The sequence below is a fragment of the Gossypium arboreum genome, chromosome 2 (assembly GCF_025698485.1).
Source record: "Gossypium arboreum isolate Shixiya-1 chromosome 2, ASM2569848v2, whole genome shotgun sequence".
NCBI classification, from domain to species: Eukaryota; Viridiplantae; Streptophyta; class Magnoliopsida; order Malvales; family Malvaceae; genus Gossypium; species Gossypium arboreum.
Genome location: NC_069071.1, coordinates 68,021,650 through 68,036,111, shown reverse-complemented (window position 1 = coordinate 68,036,111; position 14,462 = coordinate 68,021,650). Strand labels below are relative to the sequence as shown.

Sequence of the window (14,462 nt, the reverse complement as noted above, 5' to 3'; positions counted from 1 at the left end):
AACCCTAGATGTGATCATTATCCTAAATAATAAACTCTAAATCTTAAATTTAACATGCAAACCATAAGTTCTAAATCTTACTTTACTAATATTGTTGATTAATTTTTATTTAATTATTTAACACCAAATTTAATTAAGTTAAAATATAATCGACAAGATTTATCTTAATGATGTTAATTAAAAATCTTTTAAAATATATAAAATTCCATTCATGTAATGGATGTACAAATTTTAAACTTTTAATGATCCTAATATAATCTATAGAGTTTCTTTGAATAATAGTTTTAATTAAAAATTAAACATTTTTCTTAATCTCTAACTAAGTACATTTTGAATAAATATAAAATTTGAACCTATTTCTCAATTGAAATTAGCTACAACCTGGGCAGTCAAATCCATCTCTAAATCCTGTTTTGTATTCAAAACAAAGGAAAACCAGTCTATCAATTTACTACAAAAATAAATACAACATTTTCGTATTTTATTTTTAATAAACCAACTTAAATTCTAAATATTAATTCTTTACCATACAACAGCTATAAACAACACTCCACGAAACTGGATGAAAGCTTAATATTTGGAGGTAAAATGGGGGGAGGTCCACCACACTGACCTAGCCAAAAAATTAAAATCAACCCACATGTTTTAGTACTTTCATGACTTCCATGGTAATTTAGAGAAATACATTTCGCACTGTTCAAAACAGTAGAATTCTTACACTAAAGTCTAAATCCTTTCATTCTCTCTTTGGAAAACTTTGATAGTTCAAACCAAAAGGTTTGAATCTTTTATTGACCCCACCAATCGCCATAACTTGTATCACATAAAATCTTCAGGAAAATTGCAAGAAAAAATATTTGATTTTTTTTTTAGGTTAAAAAGTGTTTTTCACTCCAACGTAAAAGTTGAGATTTAAGTATTTTTATATTTATTTATATTAATTATTTCAATTAGTTTATTTTTATATATCATTATATTAAATTTTATTTTATTAATTTTACAAATAATTTATATTTTATGTATAGATTATTTTAATATTATATAACTCCATATCTAATATTCAAACAAGCACACATTTCTTTTTTTTTTTTTGATAAACTTGTGTTTTAAGTTATTTGGGTAGGGAGTTTTACGCGGAGACTAGCAATAGTTAGTTGCATCATTTCAAACTTTGTGCATACATTGGATCAATCTGGATTAGAAGTTATCAAATTTGTTAATCATCACAATAGTAATATATTTTGCAACCTATGAGGAGTTATTCCTCCCATTGGTCGGAAGTTGAGTTATTTTTCTTTCCCACTCTCCCTTTAATATTTATTATTAATTTTATTCACCTTTATTTCAATATATTACTTTTCTCTTCTTCTCCCATCTAAAACTTCCTATACATTTAGATATATAAAATTCATATAGTCGAGTTATATATCAATTCTAAAATTACCAAAATATTATTAATTTTATAAACCAATAAATATTATCTGAAGAATATTTTTTTATATAAAATCTAAAAAAATTACACAACACACGATGTTATCAATTTTTTGTCAACTTTACTATTTCAATTAAAGTTATATCCAATTTTATATAATTTTTTTATAAATATATCCATGGGTATGTCATAGTGGTGTTCATGATCGGGTTTAAGTCAAGCTTTAACTTGATATTACAAACTATATACTTGTCTAAATATAGCCCAACATGACTTGAAATATGTGCCTAAAATCATTTTTAAAATTACTTATATTTGTAAATAGTTAATCTAATCTATTATAAATTACCCATTTAAGTTTTATATTATAATGTATAAAAATAGTATAATATAATATATTACAAAAAAAAGTGATTGGAAAGAGCTTGAGACATTAAACTATATTTAAAACAAATCTAATTTCTTTTAATTTAATACTTTTAATATTTCAGGAATCCAAGAAGGCAAAATCTAGAGTGAGGGGCAGGGTTTAGTTGTAGCCCTGTGAGATTATGATATATTAATTCCATACGAGGAATGCATATGCTGACCAGTAAAATCTTTGACTGTAAATATTGTTTCTTTGAATGTAAATTACCTATTAACAATAAACCATTTTCAGTGCCACGTACGAAATCGAAGCCAATTAAGATATTTATTATATTTTAAGCTGTTGGTATTTTTATATTTTAAAAAATACATACATTTATTATTATCCGACATGAATGACTACTTCTTCTTCTTCTTCTTCTTTTTTTTTTTAAATATTTATTGGAATAAATTTAGTAAGTGACTATTGGGTTTTAAACAAAGAAGCCGTCCAATATTTTCATCATAGATTAAAATTAAATATAAATCTGGAAATATCTATCTTAAATGCTTTATAAAAATGAAACCAAGTAACAAGGTTTGCCTATCGCCAGCTTCTTTAGTGATCTTTCAATTATATATACGTGCCCTTTACGAAACCATATGAAAAGAGGAATGACTGCTATAGATAGCTAGCTAGTCATCAAGCCGCCTTCCTATTTTAAACTTTCTTTTAGGACCATTTTTTTCACTCTTCTTCTTTAAATATACTTGTAGTTAGTAATTAGTGAATCATATCATATCATATCATCCTCTCTTTTGTTTTGTCTAGGTGGATCTTTGATGGAAAATTTTCAGGGATTTTTGACAACTTCATCCTTGCTTGGTTATGGTGAATTTCAAAGTGGGAAGGGATTGATGGAAGAGATGGAGGGTGGGGCTGAGAACAAAACCTTTGCTGGGTTGCTTGGGACCCAGAAGAAGAAAGGAGACCGTAAAAAGATAAGAAAGCCAAGATATGCTTTCCAAACTAGAAGCAAAGTTGATATACTTGATGATGGCTATAGATGGAGAAAATATGGCCAGAAAGCTGTCAAGAACAACAAATTCCCTAGGTATTTTTCAACATTCTAGCTTATCTTTAGATGATAGTTTTAATTTTATTCCTGCCATGATAAAATATTAATCTTTGCTTCTTAATTTATCTTTAGATTATTGTATATTTTACTGATGTTGTTGCTATAGATTCAAAATAAATTATAAAAATAAAAAATAAAAAATATTTGTAACTTTTATAATAAAATAATATTACAAAAGATGAGAAACTGACTGTATTATGGATTTGCAGAAGTTATTATCGATGTACGCATCAAGGATGCAATGTGAAAAAACAAATTCAAAGGTTAACAAAAGATGAAGGAATGGTGGTGACAACTTATGAAGGCATGCATTCCCATCCCATTCAAAATTCTAATGACAACTTTGAGCATATCTTAAGCCAGATGCAGATCTACACTACTTCCTTTTAAATTAACACGGTTTATAATTAATTATGTAGAAAATTATGTATTTTAGTTCAATTCTGATATGCATAATGAAAAAAAAAACCTTGTTTTGGTTATTATCTCAAATTGTATTGAGATTTTGGAGCTAAATATAGTAAGTAATTAGAATCATTACTATGTATATTCATTCATGTAGTTATTTTGGTTTCACATAGAATTTATTTAGTTTTTCTTTTGGTAAATAAAAGGAACATGACAGTGTATTACATAATTGTTCTTAAAATGGGAGAACCGAAAGCCTCTTTCATTACAAAAAAGACACAACAGCTTCAGGTGGCTCGACAAAAACAGCAACAAGATCAGTATTCAATATACTGCCATGGCTGCTTCCTAACTTTGCCTTTAGTATACCAAGCAGGTTATTTGTAATAGCATCATTTGTAACAAGAGAGATGATAGCAGTAGAGTCTACTTCAATTTCTGAATGGGAAATATTGAGGTCAACAGCAATTTTAAGCCATCTCTCAAGGCCCATAACTCAGCTTCAATGTTGTTAGCTTTAGGAATGTCAGGTTCCATATTGATCTCTAATAATCGCCCCTGCTCCGGCTCTCCCAGGGTTACCAAAACACGTCCATCCTAAGCGAGGGGGATGCCATTTGACCATCACAGCTGGGGGAGGGTAAACGACTTTGATGACTAGGGAGATCGCAAAGAATTCGCTTGCCCCTACTAAACATTGAGCTCGAACATTGCCTGGTTTGGGGTTGCTGTTAAAAATAACAGCATTTCTGAGCAGCCAAAGCTCCCAACAGCGAAGGAGAAAACTAAAAACCACGGTAACTTTGGTCCATCTCTTGGCTTCAATGTTTGAAAAGATCCAATCTTTCCAACCGCCATCCAAACTTGGTAAATAATTGTTAATAGCAGTGAAAGAAGACCACCAATTTTTAACAACCCCACGATCTATCAATAGATGTGTGATTTCCTCATTACTAGAACGGCAAAAAGGGCAAATATAACGTACTGAAAAACCCCTTTGATTCAAAAAATTTGCAGTAGGTAAAATCTAGTTAATGCGTTTCTAGAGAAACACCTTGATCTTTGGAAGAATTTTGATTTTCCAAAATACTTCCACCATGCCTCAATCCCCATGGTTGTAATCCTTTCCCTTTGAGCAGCCAAATCATAAGCATTGGCTACCGAGAACAAACCATCATTTGTGTGCTTCTAACAGAGAGAATCGACTTTCCCAGAGTCAAAAGAGATAGCAGTATTGAGTGTGGCCTCTAAATATTCTTTTGTAATTTGGAATGACCAGTTATCACAGCCATCACTCCAACCAGAGGTTACATACGCCGGGTCAGAACAACTAAAATTTTAGGTCGGTTCTAAAAAATACCTAAATTTTTATTCAAATATGAGTCAAGATAAAAATATTAAAATTTAGACTTGGATCGTCTCTATTAATTTTTATATAATTTTTAAAATATATATAATACATTAAAAATTATAAAACATTAAAATAAATATTTTCTAACAAATTGAAAATAAATTAAAAAATAAATATGTATACTTGAATAACACAAATATAAGTGCAATTTAACAAACAAATGTCTTTAAAATAGAAATAAAATTAACAATAAAATAAGAGTTATACAATATTCAAACAATAACAACAAAACAAAAGCAACATAATAGTGAAAATGGTAGCAAAATAGTAAAAAAGAAAAAAGCAACAAATCAGTTAAAAACAAGAAAACAGTAAAATAAAAAATAAAAAATAATTTTTTTTTACATATTCGGGCCGAGTCAGGCTCAAGCCAAAAAATCCTTACCTAAGGTCCGACCCGTTTTCTAAATGGGCCTTATTTTTTACCCAAACTCTCCTTTTTTTTGGGCGGGCCTTCGGGTCGAGCTGAGCTTCAACCGATCATTAGCTCTTTTGGAGGAATGTTTTTACTCTCCTCTCAACAATGACCTAATGCAGAGGGTTCTAAGGTGGCCCAGTCCATTCCAATCATCATTCAAGAACCTAAGAGCATGTTTGGTTGGATGGAATTGTAACAGCCCATTTTTTTAGTGAAATCGGAATAGTGATTTCGAGACCACAAATTCGACCTAAAAATCAAGTTTATTTTTATTTCATTATATGGTCCGTAACTTGGTAGATATGTTGTGTGAAAATAGTGATACGAAAATTTTATCGAATTAGTGCTTAATTACAAGAAGGACTAAATTGCATAAAATGCGAAAGTTAAATTCTAGTAGCTATAAGGATCAAATAGCTATGACATTCAAAACTAGAGGTTCTTATATGGTAATTAGATCATTAAGTATGCAGATTTTTCTTGGTGACTCATCCATGAAAATATAAAAAAAGGGCAAGGACTAAATTGGAAATAGTAAATACTTAATTAATTAAAAGATGAAAAGAAAATTATCTTCTTATTTTCATCATCTTCAACCTAAAATTCTATGGAAACCCTAAGAGAGAGAGGGGAAACTTTCAAGGCCTAATTGAGTAAGTTTTCTCGTCCCGTTTTTAGTAATTTTGATATTTTTAAAATCGAGATAAGTTAATTTCTCTATTTAAGGGATTAATTTGAAAAGTTATCAAGCTATGAAAAATGAGTCATGAATTATATGCTGGAAATTAGAAATTTATGGTAGGAAATGAAAGATTATTGATAGATAAACAACTTTTACAAAGTGATTTTTGATAAAAATATGATTTAGGGACTAAAATGAAAAGTTATAAAATTTAATTAAAAATTATAAAATTTTATGAATACATGTGCTGTAAAATTTTTAATGGGACTTTGGTTAGGCTTGGAATAGGGAGTAATTTGCACAAGTTTCTTTTTCCCAGCCTAAGGACGAAATCAAAATTTGTGGAAAAGTTAGGGGCAAAATGGTAATTTTTTCTAGGACATAAATTGAGTCCCAACGAGTATAAAATGTATGAAATTGATGATTAATTTATTTATATAGATCCGGACAACTCAAATTTGATGTTAGATCGAGGAAAAGGAAAGGTTTCGGATTAGTAGACTTTATACGCAAACAAATGTCGAGGTAAGTTCGTGTAACTTAATCGGGCATGTAATTATGTTAATTGAATGTTGTGTTTGTATGAAACGTGATTTTTGTTGATGTGTTTTACTTGTATGCTATGATGGAAAGTTAATACATGCTTAAAATTGTGATAAAGGGTTAAGTCCCTATTGAATGTTGAATTCTGATGATTATATGCGCTTTCCCGAAGCTAATAAGGTCTTGCATTTGTTACAGACAGGATTTAGCTCAGACGAGTAATCCCATTAACCTTGTCATATAAAGGATTTATCTCGAATGGGTAATCCCGATATAATACCTTTCAAGCATACGTTATGATTAGGGATTAACCTGGACTGGTAACCCTAATTGAACTCTTTGAGCATACGTTATATAAATGATTTAGTCTGGACTAATAATCCTGTTATACAATATGTGGCTCGAGAGAGTGTTTCTTGGTTAAGTGCCCTAATGGGTACCCTTGAATAAGAAATTGCTGAATTATTGACTCGGACACTTCGAGTGTATTGCTTGAGCATCTATCAGAATTCAATGATTCAATGGACATATAACTCTTGACATGGCATGAGAATTTTGAGGTGAAATGATAATGTCTTGAAAGAGTATTGCATGATGAGCTCACCTATGTTACTTGATTGATATGAATATTTTGGTGACTAACATGTTTCATTGAATGTATGTGATTAGCCAATTTAGCCAAATGGATGGAAACATAACATTGTATGCCTAGATTTTAATAAACAAGATTGGTAAGTTTAGTTTCACTTATACGAACTTACTAAGCATGTAATGCTTACTCCCTTTACTTTTACCTATTTTATAGTGCTCAGAAGCTCATGAAGGTTGGAACATCATTGGAGCATCACCACACTATCAACTAGCTATTTTGGGTATATATAGTGAAATCAATTTGGTATAATGGCATGTATAGGACAACTTGACAATTAGTAGCTTGATAATGTTATTTTGTAACATAGCCATTGGAATGACTAGTAATGGTTCATTTTGGTATTTCTAAGTAGGTTATTATGATAAATATACACATGTGATATGTTAAGAATATGTGATCAATGTTGTTAATGCCTAAGTTAATCTAAGGTAAATTTACAAACACATATGCATGTAATGGTATGCCATGATAAATGATGAAATTGTTTATTTTGAATGCTTGGAATGGTTAGTATTGGTTGTGTGTTTCAAGTGCAACCCGAATCATTTTACTGGTAAGATTTTAGAGGACGAAAATCCCTAAAGAGGGGAAGAGTTGTAACAACCCATTTTTTTCAATGAAATCGAAACAGTGGATTCGGGACAACAAATCTAACCCAAAAATTAGGTTTATTTTTATTTTATTATATGGTCTATAACATGGTAGATATGTCGTGTGAAAATTGTGATATGAAAATTTTATCGATTTAGTGCCTAATTATGAGAAGGACTAAATCGCATAAAATGCGAAAGTTGAATTCTAGTAGCTATAAGGATCAAATAGCTATGGAATTCAAATTTAGAGGTCCTTATAGGTAATTAGACCATTAAGAAAAGTATGTAGATTTTTCTTATGACTCATACATGGAAATATAGAAAAAGGGTAAGGACTATATTAAAAATAGCAAATACTTAATTAATTAAAAGATGTAAAGAAAATATATCATCTTATTTTCATCATCTTCAACCTAAAATTCTATGGAAACCCTAGGAGAGAGAGGGGAAACTTTCAAGGCCTACTTGAATAAGTTATTTTGTCCCGTTTTTAGTAATTTTGATATTTTTTGAAACTGGGATAATTTAATCTCTCTATTTGAGGATTAATTTGAAAAGTTATCAAGGTATGAAAAATGTGTCATGAATGTATATGCTGGAAATTAGAAATTTATGGTAGGAAATGAAAGATTATTGATAGATAAACAACTTTTATAAAGTGGTTTTTGACGAAAACATGGTTTAGGGAATAAAACAGAAAGTTGTAAAATTTAATGAAAAAATTTAAAATTTTATGAATACATGTGCTGTAAAATTTGTAATGGGGCTTTGGTTAGGCTTAGAATAGGGAGTAATTTGCACAAGTTTCATTTTTCGAGCCTAAGGACAAAATCAAAATTTGTGAAAAAGTTAGGGCAAAACAGTAATTTTTCCTAGGACGTAAATTGAGTCCCAACGAGTATAAAATGTATGACATTAATGATTTAAGTTATTTATATAGATCCGGACAACTCAAATTCGAGGTTAAATCGAGGAAAAGGGAAGGTTTAGGATTAGTAGACTTTATATAGGAACAAGTGTCGAGGTAAGTTCTTGTAACTTAATCAGTCATGTAATTATGTTAATTTAATGTTGTGTTTGTATGAAATGTGATTTATGTTGATCTGCTTTACTTGTATGCTATGATGGAAAGTTGATACATGCTTGAAATGTTGATAAAGGGTTAAGTCTCGATTGAATGTTGAATTTCGATGATTATATGCGCTTTCCCAAAACTAATAAAGTCCTACATTTGTTGCAGATGGGATTTTGTAACACCCTACACTCGTGCCCTACCCTGAGATGGCATACGAGGCATTACTAAATTTTAACATATGCACACGATCATTTCTAAGTCACCAAGACTTAATCAAATTTAAGACTTTTTTCGAACTTTGATTAAGCTCCTTAACACGGGCCTACGAGGCATCAAACGTTCATTGGAAACCATTCGGAACCAACTTGGGTCCTTAAATCGACTTAATAAAAATGACCTTGAAACAGGGCACACGCCCGTGTGAAAGGGCAACACCCCCGTGTGGCCCTTTGACATGGCCGTGTTGATGGCCTGTGTAACACACACGGCCTAAGCACCTAGGGACACGCCTATGTCCTGTGCCCGTGTGAATTAAATTCCAAATTCGAACCTACAGGGGTTTTCACACGGCCTGACACACGCCCATGTCTATGGCTTGTGTCCCTCGTGTCCAAAAACCTTGACATCTAATAAGGGGCATACGGCCAAGACACACGCTCGTGGCCAGAGGCAGTGTCCTTCACACGGCTGAGACATACGACTGTGTCTCTGCCCGTGTGTTTACTACCATGCATTCTGAATTGAAATTTTTACGTGCAGGGGACACATGGCTGGACAACACGCCCATGGGGCTGGCCGTGTGTCACACACGGTCTAGGCACACGCCCGTGTGATTACCTGTGTGGACAATATAAGGCTATCTACCAAGCCCTTTGCCACCCTGAACCACGTTCTATCAACAGTCAACTTACCAAAATCTAACTTAATATAAATTCACAACCAAACAACCATATATTTCATCATGTCAACAATTTCACATTCATGAAAGACTACTTTGCATTCATATAATAACTTTCAATATTAGCCATTTTTCATGGCCTTATACAAAATGAGTCAAATATTAAAGCAAGCCAACACATTGGGCCCCAAAACAAAGTGACACTAAAACAAAATCAAAGAGTCTTATACATGCCATAATCAAAATTTAAGAACTAATTATACCAAATGTTTTGATTGATAGTGTGATTGATGCCTCTGACGTCTGTTGATCCACGAGCAAATTAGGCAGCACTATAAGAAAATGGAAAGAAACAGGATAAGCATAAAGCTTACTAAGTTGCATGAAAATAAATATAACAACAACTTTACTATTCATCATCATGCTCTTAATACAAAAGTAGGCATAAGCACAACTTACTCGTTGCTATCCAATATAATTCACATAGCATATACTAAGCTCACATCTCATACATTTCAAATAGGTACCTGTACCACTCACAGTTATACTTTTCTCGTTTAACTTAAACTGTAACTCTCACTGTTAAACCATTTGAAATGCTATCGGATATTCACTAAGCCTCAAACATAGGGTATAATGCCGATGTCATGTTCCAGACATGGTTTTACACTGACTCTCCCATCTCCATGCCATTGCCATGTCCCAGACATGGTCTTACATTGACACATCTCGTAGTCGATGGATGTCCCAGACATGTCTTACACTAGCTTACATCGCGAGGCCGATGCATGTCCTAGACATGTCTTACACTAGCTCTCACCTTAATGCCGATGTCATGTCCCAGACATGGTCTTACACTGGCTCTCATAATGTGGCCGATGCATGTCCCAGACATGTCTTACACTAGCACACAAATAACTCGAATGTCATGGCATGAATATCCGATTTATTTCCTAAGGTTCAAACGGGAGTTCTACTATATCAATATTCATCATACATAATCATTTCCACAAACAAGAAATTTATGCTATATCAATTCAAACACATATAATAACATTATAGTTGCATTATTTACATACAACTTACCTCGGATTACAAAATGTAGACGACTAGCTCGACTTAGTCCACTTGCTTTGCTTTTCCCCAGTCTCGGCCTGAATTTTTTAATTCTTGATCTAAAATGATAGAAATTCATTCATCTTATCAGCATATTACTCTAGACACTTGTAAATTCATAATTGGGCAAAATGACCATTTTACCCCTAGATTTTCATAAAATGACCATTTTACCCTTAGGTTCGAAAATCGATTTTATCATATTTTCACACTAACCAAGCCTAGACGATTACTTTTTATACTAGAAGCAATCCAAAATTCTCAATATTTCATACATTTATCACCTATTTACAACTTATGCAAAATGGTCCTTTTTAGGGTTTTCATGAGAAATCTCTTCACAAAAGTTGTTTATTTCACAACCATGATTCATTTTATTCCATAAAATTTTTGAAAAAAACATGTCTTCTATCATGGCAAAACCCTAGACTTTTAACCATTTTGTAAAATAGCCCATTTGTTAGAAAGCTCAAGATACAAGGATCTCAAAAATACAAAAATATTCAAGAAAAGCCCTCAAAATCACTTCCTTGTAGAGAGACTAAGTGGTTGAAATTTCAAGCTTCAAAAACTCTTCTAATGGCTGATATTTTCGATCAAGAAGAAAGGATGGAGGAAAAAGATGAAGGCTAAGCTTTTGAGTATTATTTTATCACATATTAGGTCATCAAATACCTAACAATTTGACCATTTAATTTCTTTGTCTCATGGCCGGCCAAGCTAAAATATAAGGGTATATTTGCCTTTTAAAGACCCCCAATTTAAGTTTCATTCCAATTTAACACCCTTAGCTATCAATTCAAGACTTTTGAACTTTATGCGATTTAGTCCTTTTTCACGATTAAGTTCACAAATGTTAAAATTAATTCACCAAATTTTTCATGCACTAATATAAACATGCTATATCTCTAAAATAATAATAAAATAATTTCTCCAACCTCGGATTGGTGGTCCCGAAACCACTATTCTGACTAGGCCCAAAATTGGGTTATTACAGATTTAGCTCGGACGAGTAATCCCATTAACCTTGTCATATAAAGGACAACTTGGTATAATGGCACATATAGGAAAACTTGACCATTAGTAGCTTGAATGTTATTTTGTAACCTAGCCATTAGAATGGCTAGTAATGGTTCATTTTGGTATTTCTTAGTAGGTTATTATGATAAATATACACATGAGATATGTTAAGAATATGTGATCAATGTTGTTAATGCTTAAGTTAATCCAAGATAAATTTACAAACACATATGCATGGAATGGTATGCCATGTTAAATGATGAAATTGCTTATTTTGAATGCTTGGAATGGTTGGTATTGGTTGTGTGTTTCAAGTGCAAGTCTTAGGTGAAATTTTGGGTGAGAAATAAAGCTAGAAATAGCTTCATTTTGTCCACACAGGCAGACACATGGGCGTGTGTCTAGACCGTGTGTGACACACGACCTGGTAACATGGGCATGTGCTTAGGCCGTGTGTCCCCTGCACCTTAATTTTGAGAAACAGTATGCTCAGAATTGAGTACATGAGCGTGTGTCTTGGCCGTGTGAAACTTGCACCTATTTTTGAATTGAATTAATTAACCACACGGTCTAGCACGCGGGCGTGTGGCATGGCCGTGTGTGTAAGTCAGAGAGTTACATAGGGTCGAACACGGCCTCTAACATGGGCGTGTCCCAGGGTCACACGGGAGTGTCCCTTGGGCCACACGGGCGTGTGAGCCCTGCACCTTGGAAAAATTTTGTAATTTCGCAAAAAATTCTTAGAGGTCTTGATTAAGTCCCGACTCGATTCTAATACTCGTATTGGGCCTCAAGGGCTCAATCAAGGGATGCTATGGATGATCTCGGTAAATGAATAGTAACTTACGTGGATTATTGTAGAATGTATTTGAATGTTCCAATAATGCTCTGTAACCTTGTCCCGGCGACGGATATTGGTTAGGGGTGTTACTGGAATAGCCTATGCATTCCAACTCTATTTAATGGGCCCATTATAAATTGTTGTTTAGTTTTAGGTAATATCCTATTATGGGCCTAATGGAATCAACCTCTATTACTGGACAACTTGTAATAGCAATTCAGGGGTTGGGGGTCTGAATGACCATTCAAAACCACCCGTAATAACATTTCTCCTTTTGTGGACCAAAATAGCCTGCTCTCTTCTTTATCATTTTCACTTTCAGTTCAGATTTCTTCCTCGACATTTATCCCAAAGTAAACTCCAGAAATTAGCTCCTTAATCGACGACAAATCAAGCATCTATTCGCCATCTTCATCTTCATCTTCATCTTCATTTTAATTAAACCTCCTTATTTACAGTAAGTGTCTTTGATTCCTTTTTTTCCTTTGATATTTTTAGTTAAAGTTCTTTCACTTCTTTCAATTTTTTTCCCCTTCCGTATTTGGATATAATCTAGCAAAGCAAATTGTAAAACCAGAATTGCAAATTATGCCTAAATGAAATATTTTGTGTATCAATTAGGCCTGGAATGATTGAGTCAATCCTATGCTGGATGCATGAATTGAAGAATCTTGGACTGCCATAATTACCATACAATTCCAAATAATTTCATCATTTTTCTCCCATTCACTATTTATTAGCTCAAATTTTCCCTTCTTCATTTAATATGGCGGTCTCAAACAGTTTTTATTTTCTTTTAAATCCCCCATTCTTTCAACATATATAGCTGGTGAAAATTTTATGCTTTGTGTAGCTATGATTAAAAAGCTTATTCATGCGTATACCAACATGCAAAGTGAAAGGCACGTTGAGAGATAGTTGCAAACAAGCATTGCTTGGGTAGCCGTTATTTCTGACCCATTAATTTTCTTAATTATGGAATAACCAAATGACACAACAAGACAGGGTGTTTAACTTTTCATACATTTCTTGAGAATGTTGGCAAGTTGGTCTTTGTTTTTATGCTCTATTCTTGGCACTCTTATCTTTTTATATTTAACCTTAAATATCCAAAAATAGATCCCTTTTGAACAACACATATGTATATATAATAAGCAAGCGTCTGCAATTGCAAGTTCTTTCACTGGTGCAAACACAAAAAGAAACCACAACAGCAACATAGCATGTAATTGGATAGAAAAACATTTAAAAAGTTGGTCTCGCACTTGGTTTACACTTTTGTGTCATGCTTCTTGTGTCATGCTCCTTTACATGGGGAATTTGTATATAATTCTTAAAATATTTGTTACTTTAAGGGAACTTAATATAAATGTTTTGACTATACAAAATCTTAATTTTATGTCTGTCTTAGGATGAACTTTTTTAATTTCACTTGTCCCTATGTTCTGCTTGTTGTGTTTCCATATAAAAAAGAGCTTTGGTTGATTAGTCTGGCAAAAGAGGATCGCAGACTTTTCAAGAGTCTCCAAGCTTCTAATGTACTCTTTTTCCAAGGAATATTGTAGCTTACTTTAGTGCTAAATCTTTTGTATTTGGACTTCTAAGAGAAAAAAAGATAAGGCTAATTTTTTGTCATCACACCTGTTTGGGGCTTTTTTGGTTTTATGTGAATGCATTTGATGCATTTATTCTAGTGTTTGAGGTGATGTGTTTGGCAACGGGCTCTTACCAATTTGAGCCTCTTTCAAGTTCTATACCATTACTAATTGTGGTAGCTGTATATTGTGTTCTCTTCAGTCTTGTCTCTTTTGTTGGTCTTAGCTTTCTCCAGTTCTGTAACTTGAATAGTTTCAAAACAAAATTCATATTAGGCTTCCTTGAAATAT

The 14,462-nt window shown here is 32.6% G+C and overlaps 1 protein-coding gene across 1 annotated transcript; it reads left to right on the top strand.

Annotated features, from left to right (window-relative positions):
* Positions 1-2,338: 2,338 nt before the first annotated feature.
* On the top strand, positions 2,339-3,502 carry LOC108469084 (probable WRKY transcription factor 75). The gene is made up of 2 exons (XM_017769974.2): positions 2,339-2,895; positions 3,129-3,502. Exons 1-2 carry the CDS (start codon positions 2,624-2,626, stop codon positions 3,307-3,309), a joined length of 453 nt encoding a protein of 150 aa, XP_017625463.1. The 5' UTR covers positions 2,339-2,623; the 3' UTR covers positions 3,310-3,502.
* The last annotated feature ends 10,960 nt before the right edge of the window (positions 3,503-14,462 follow it).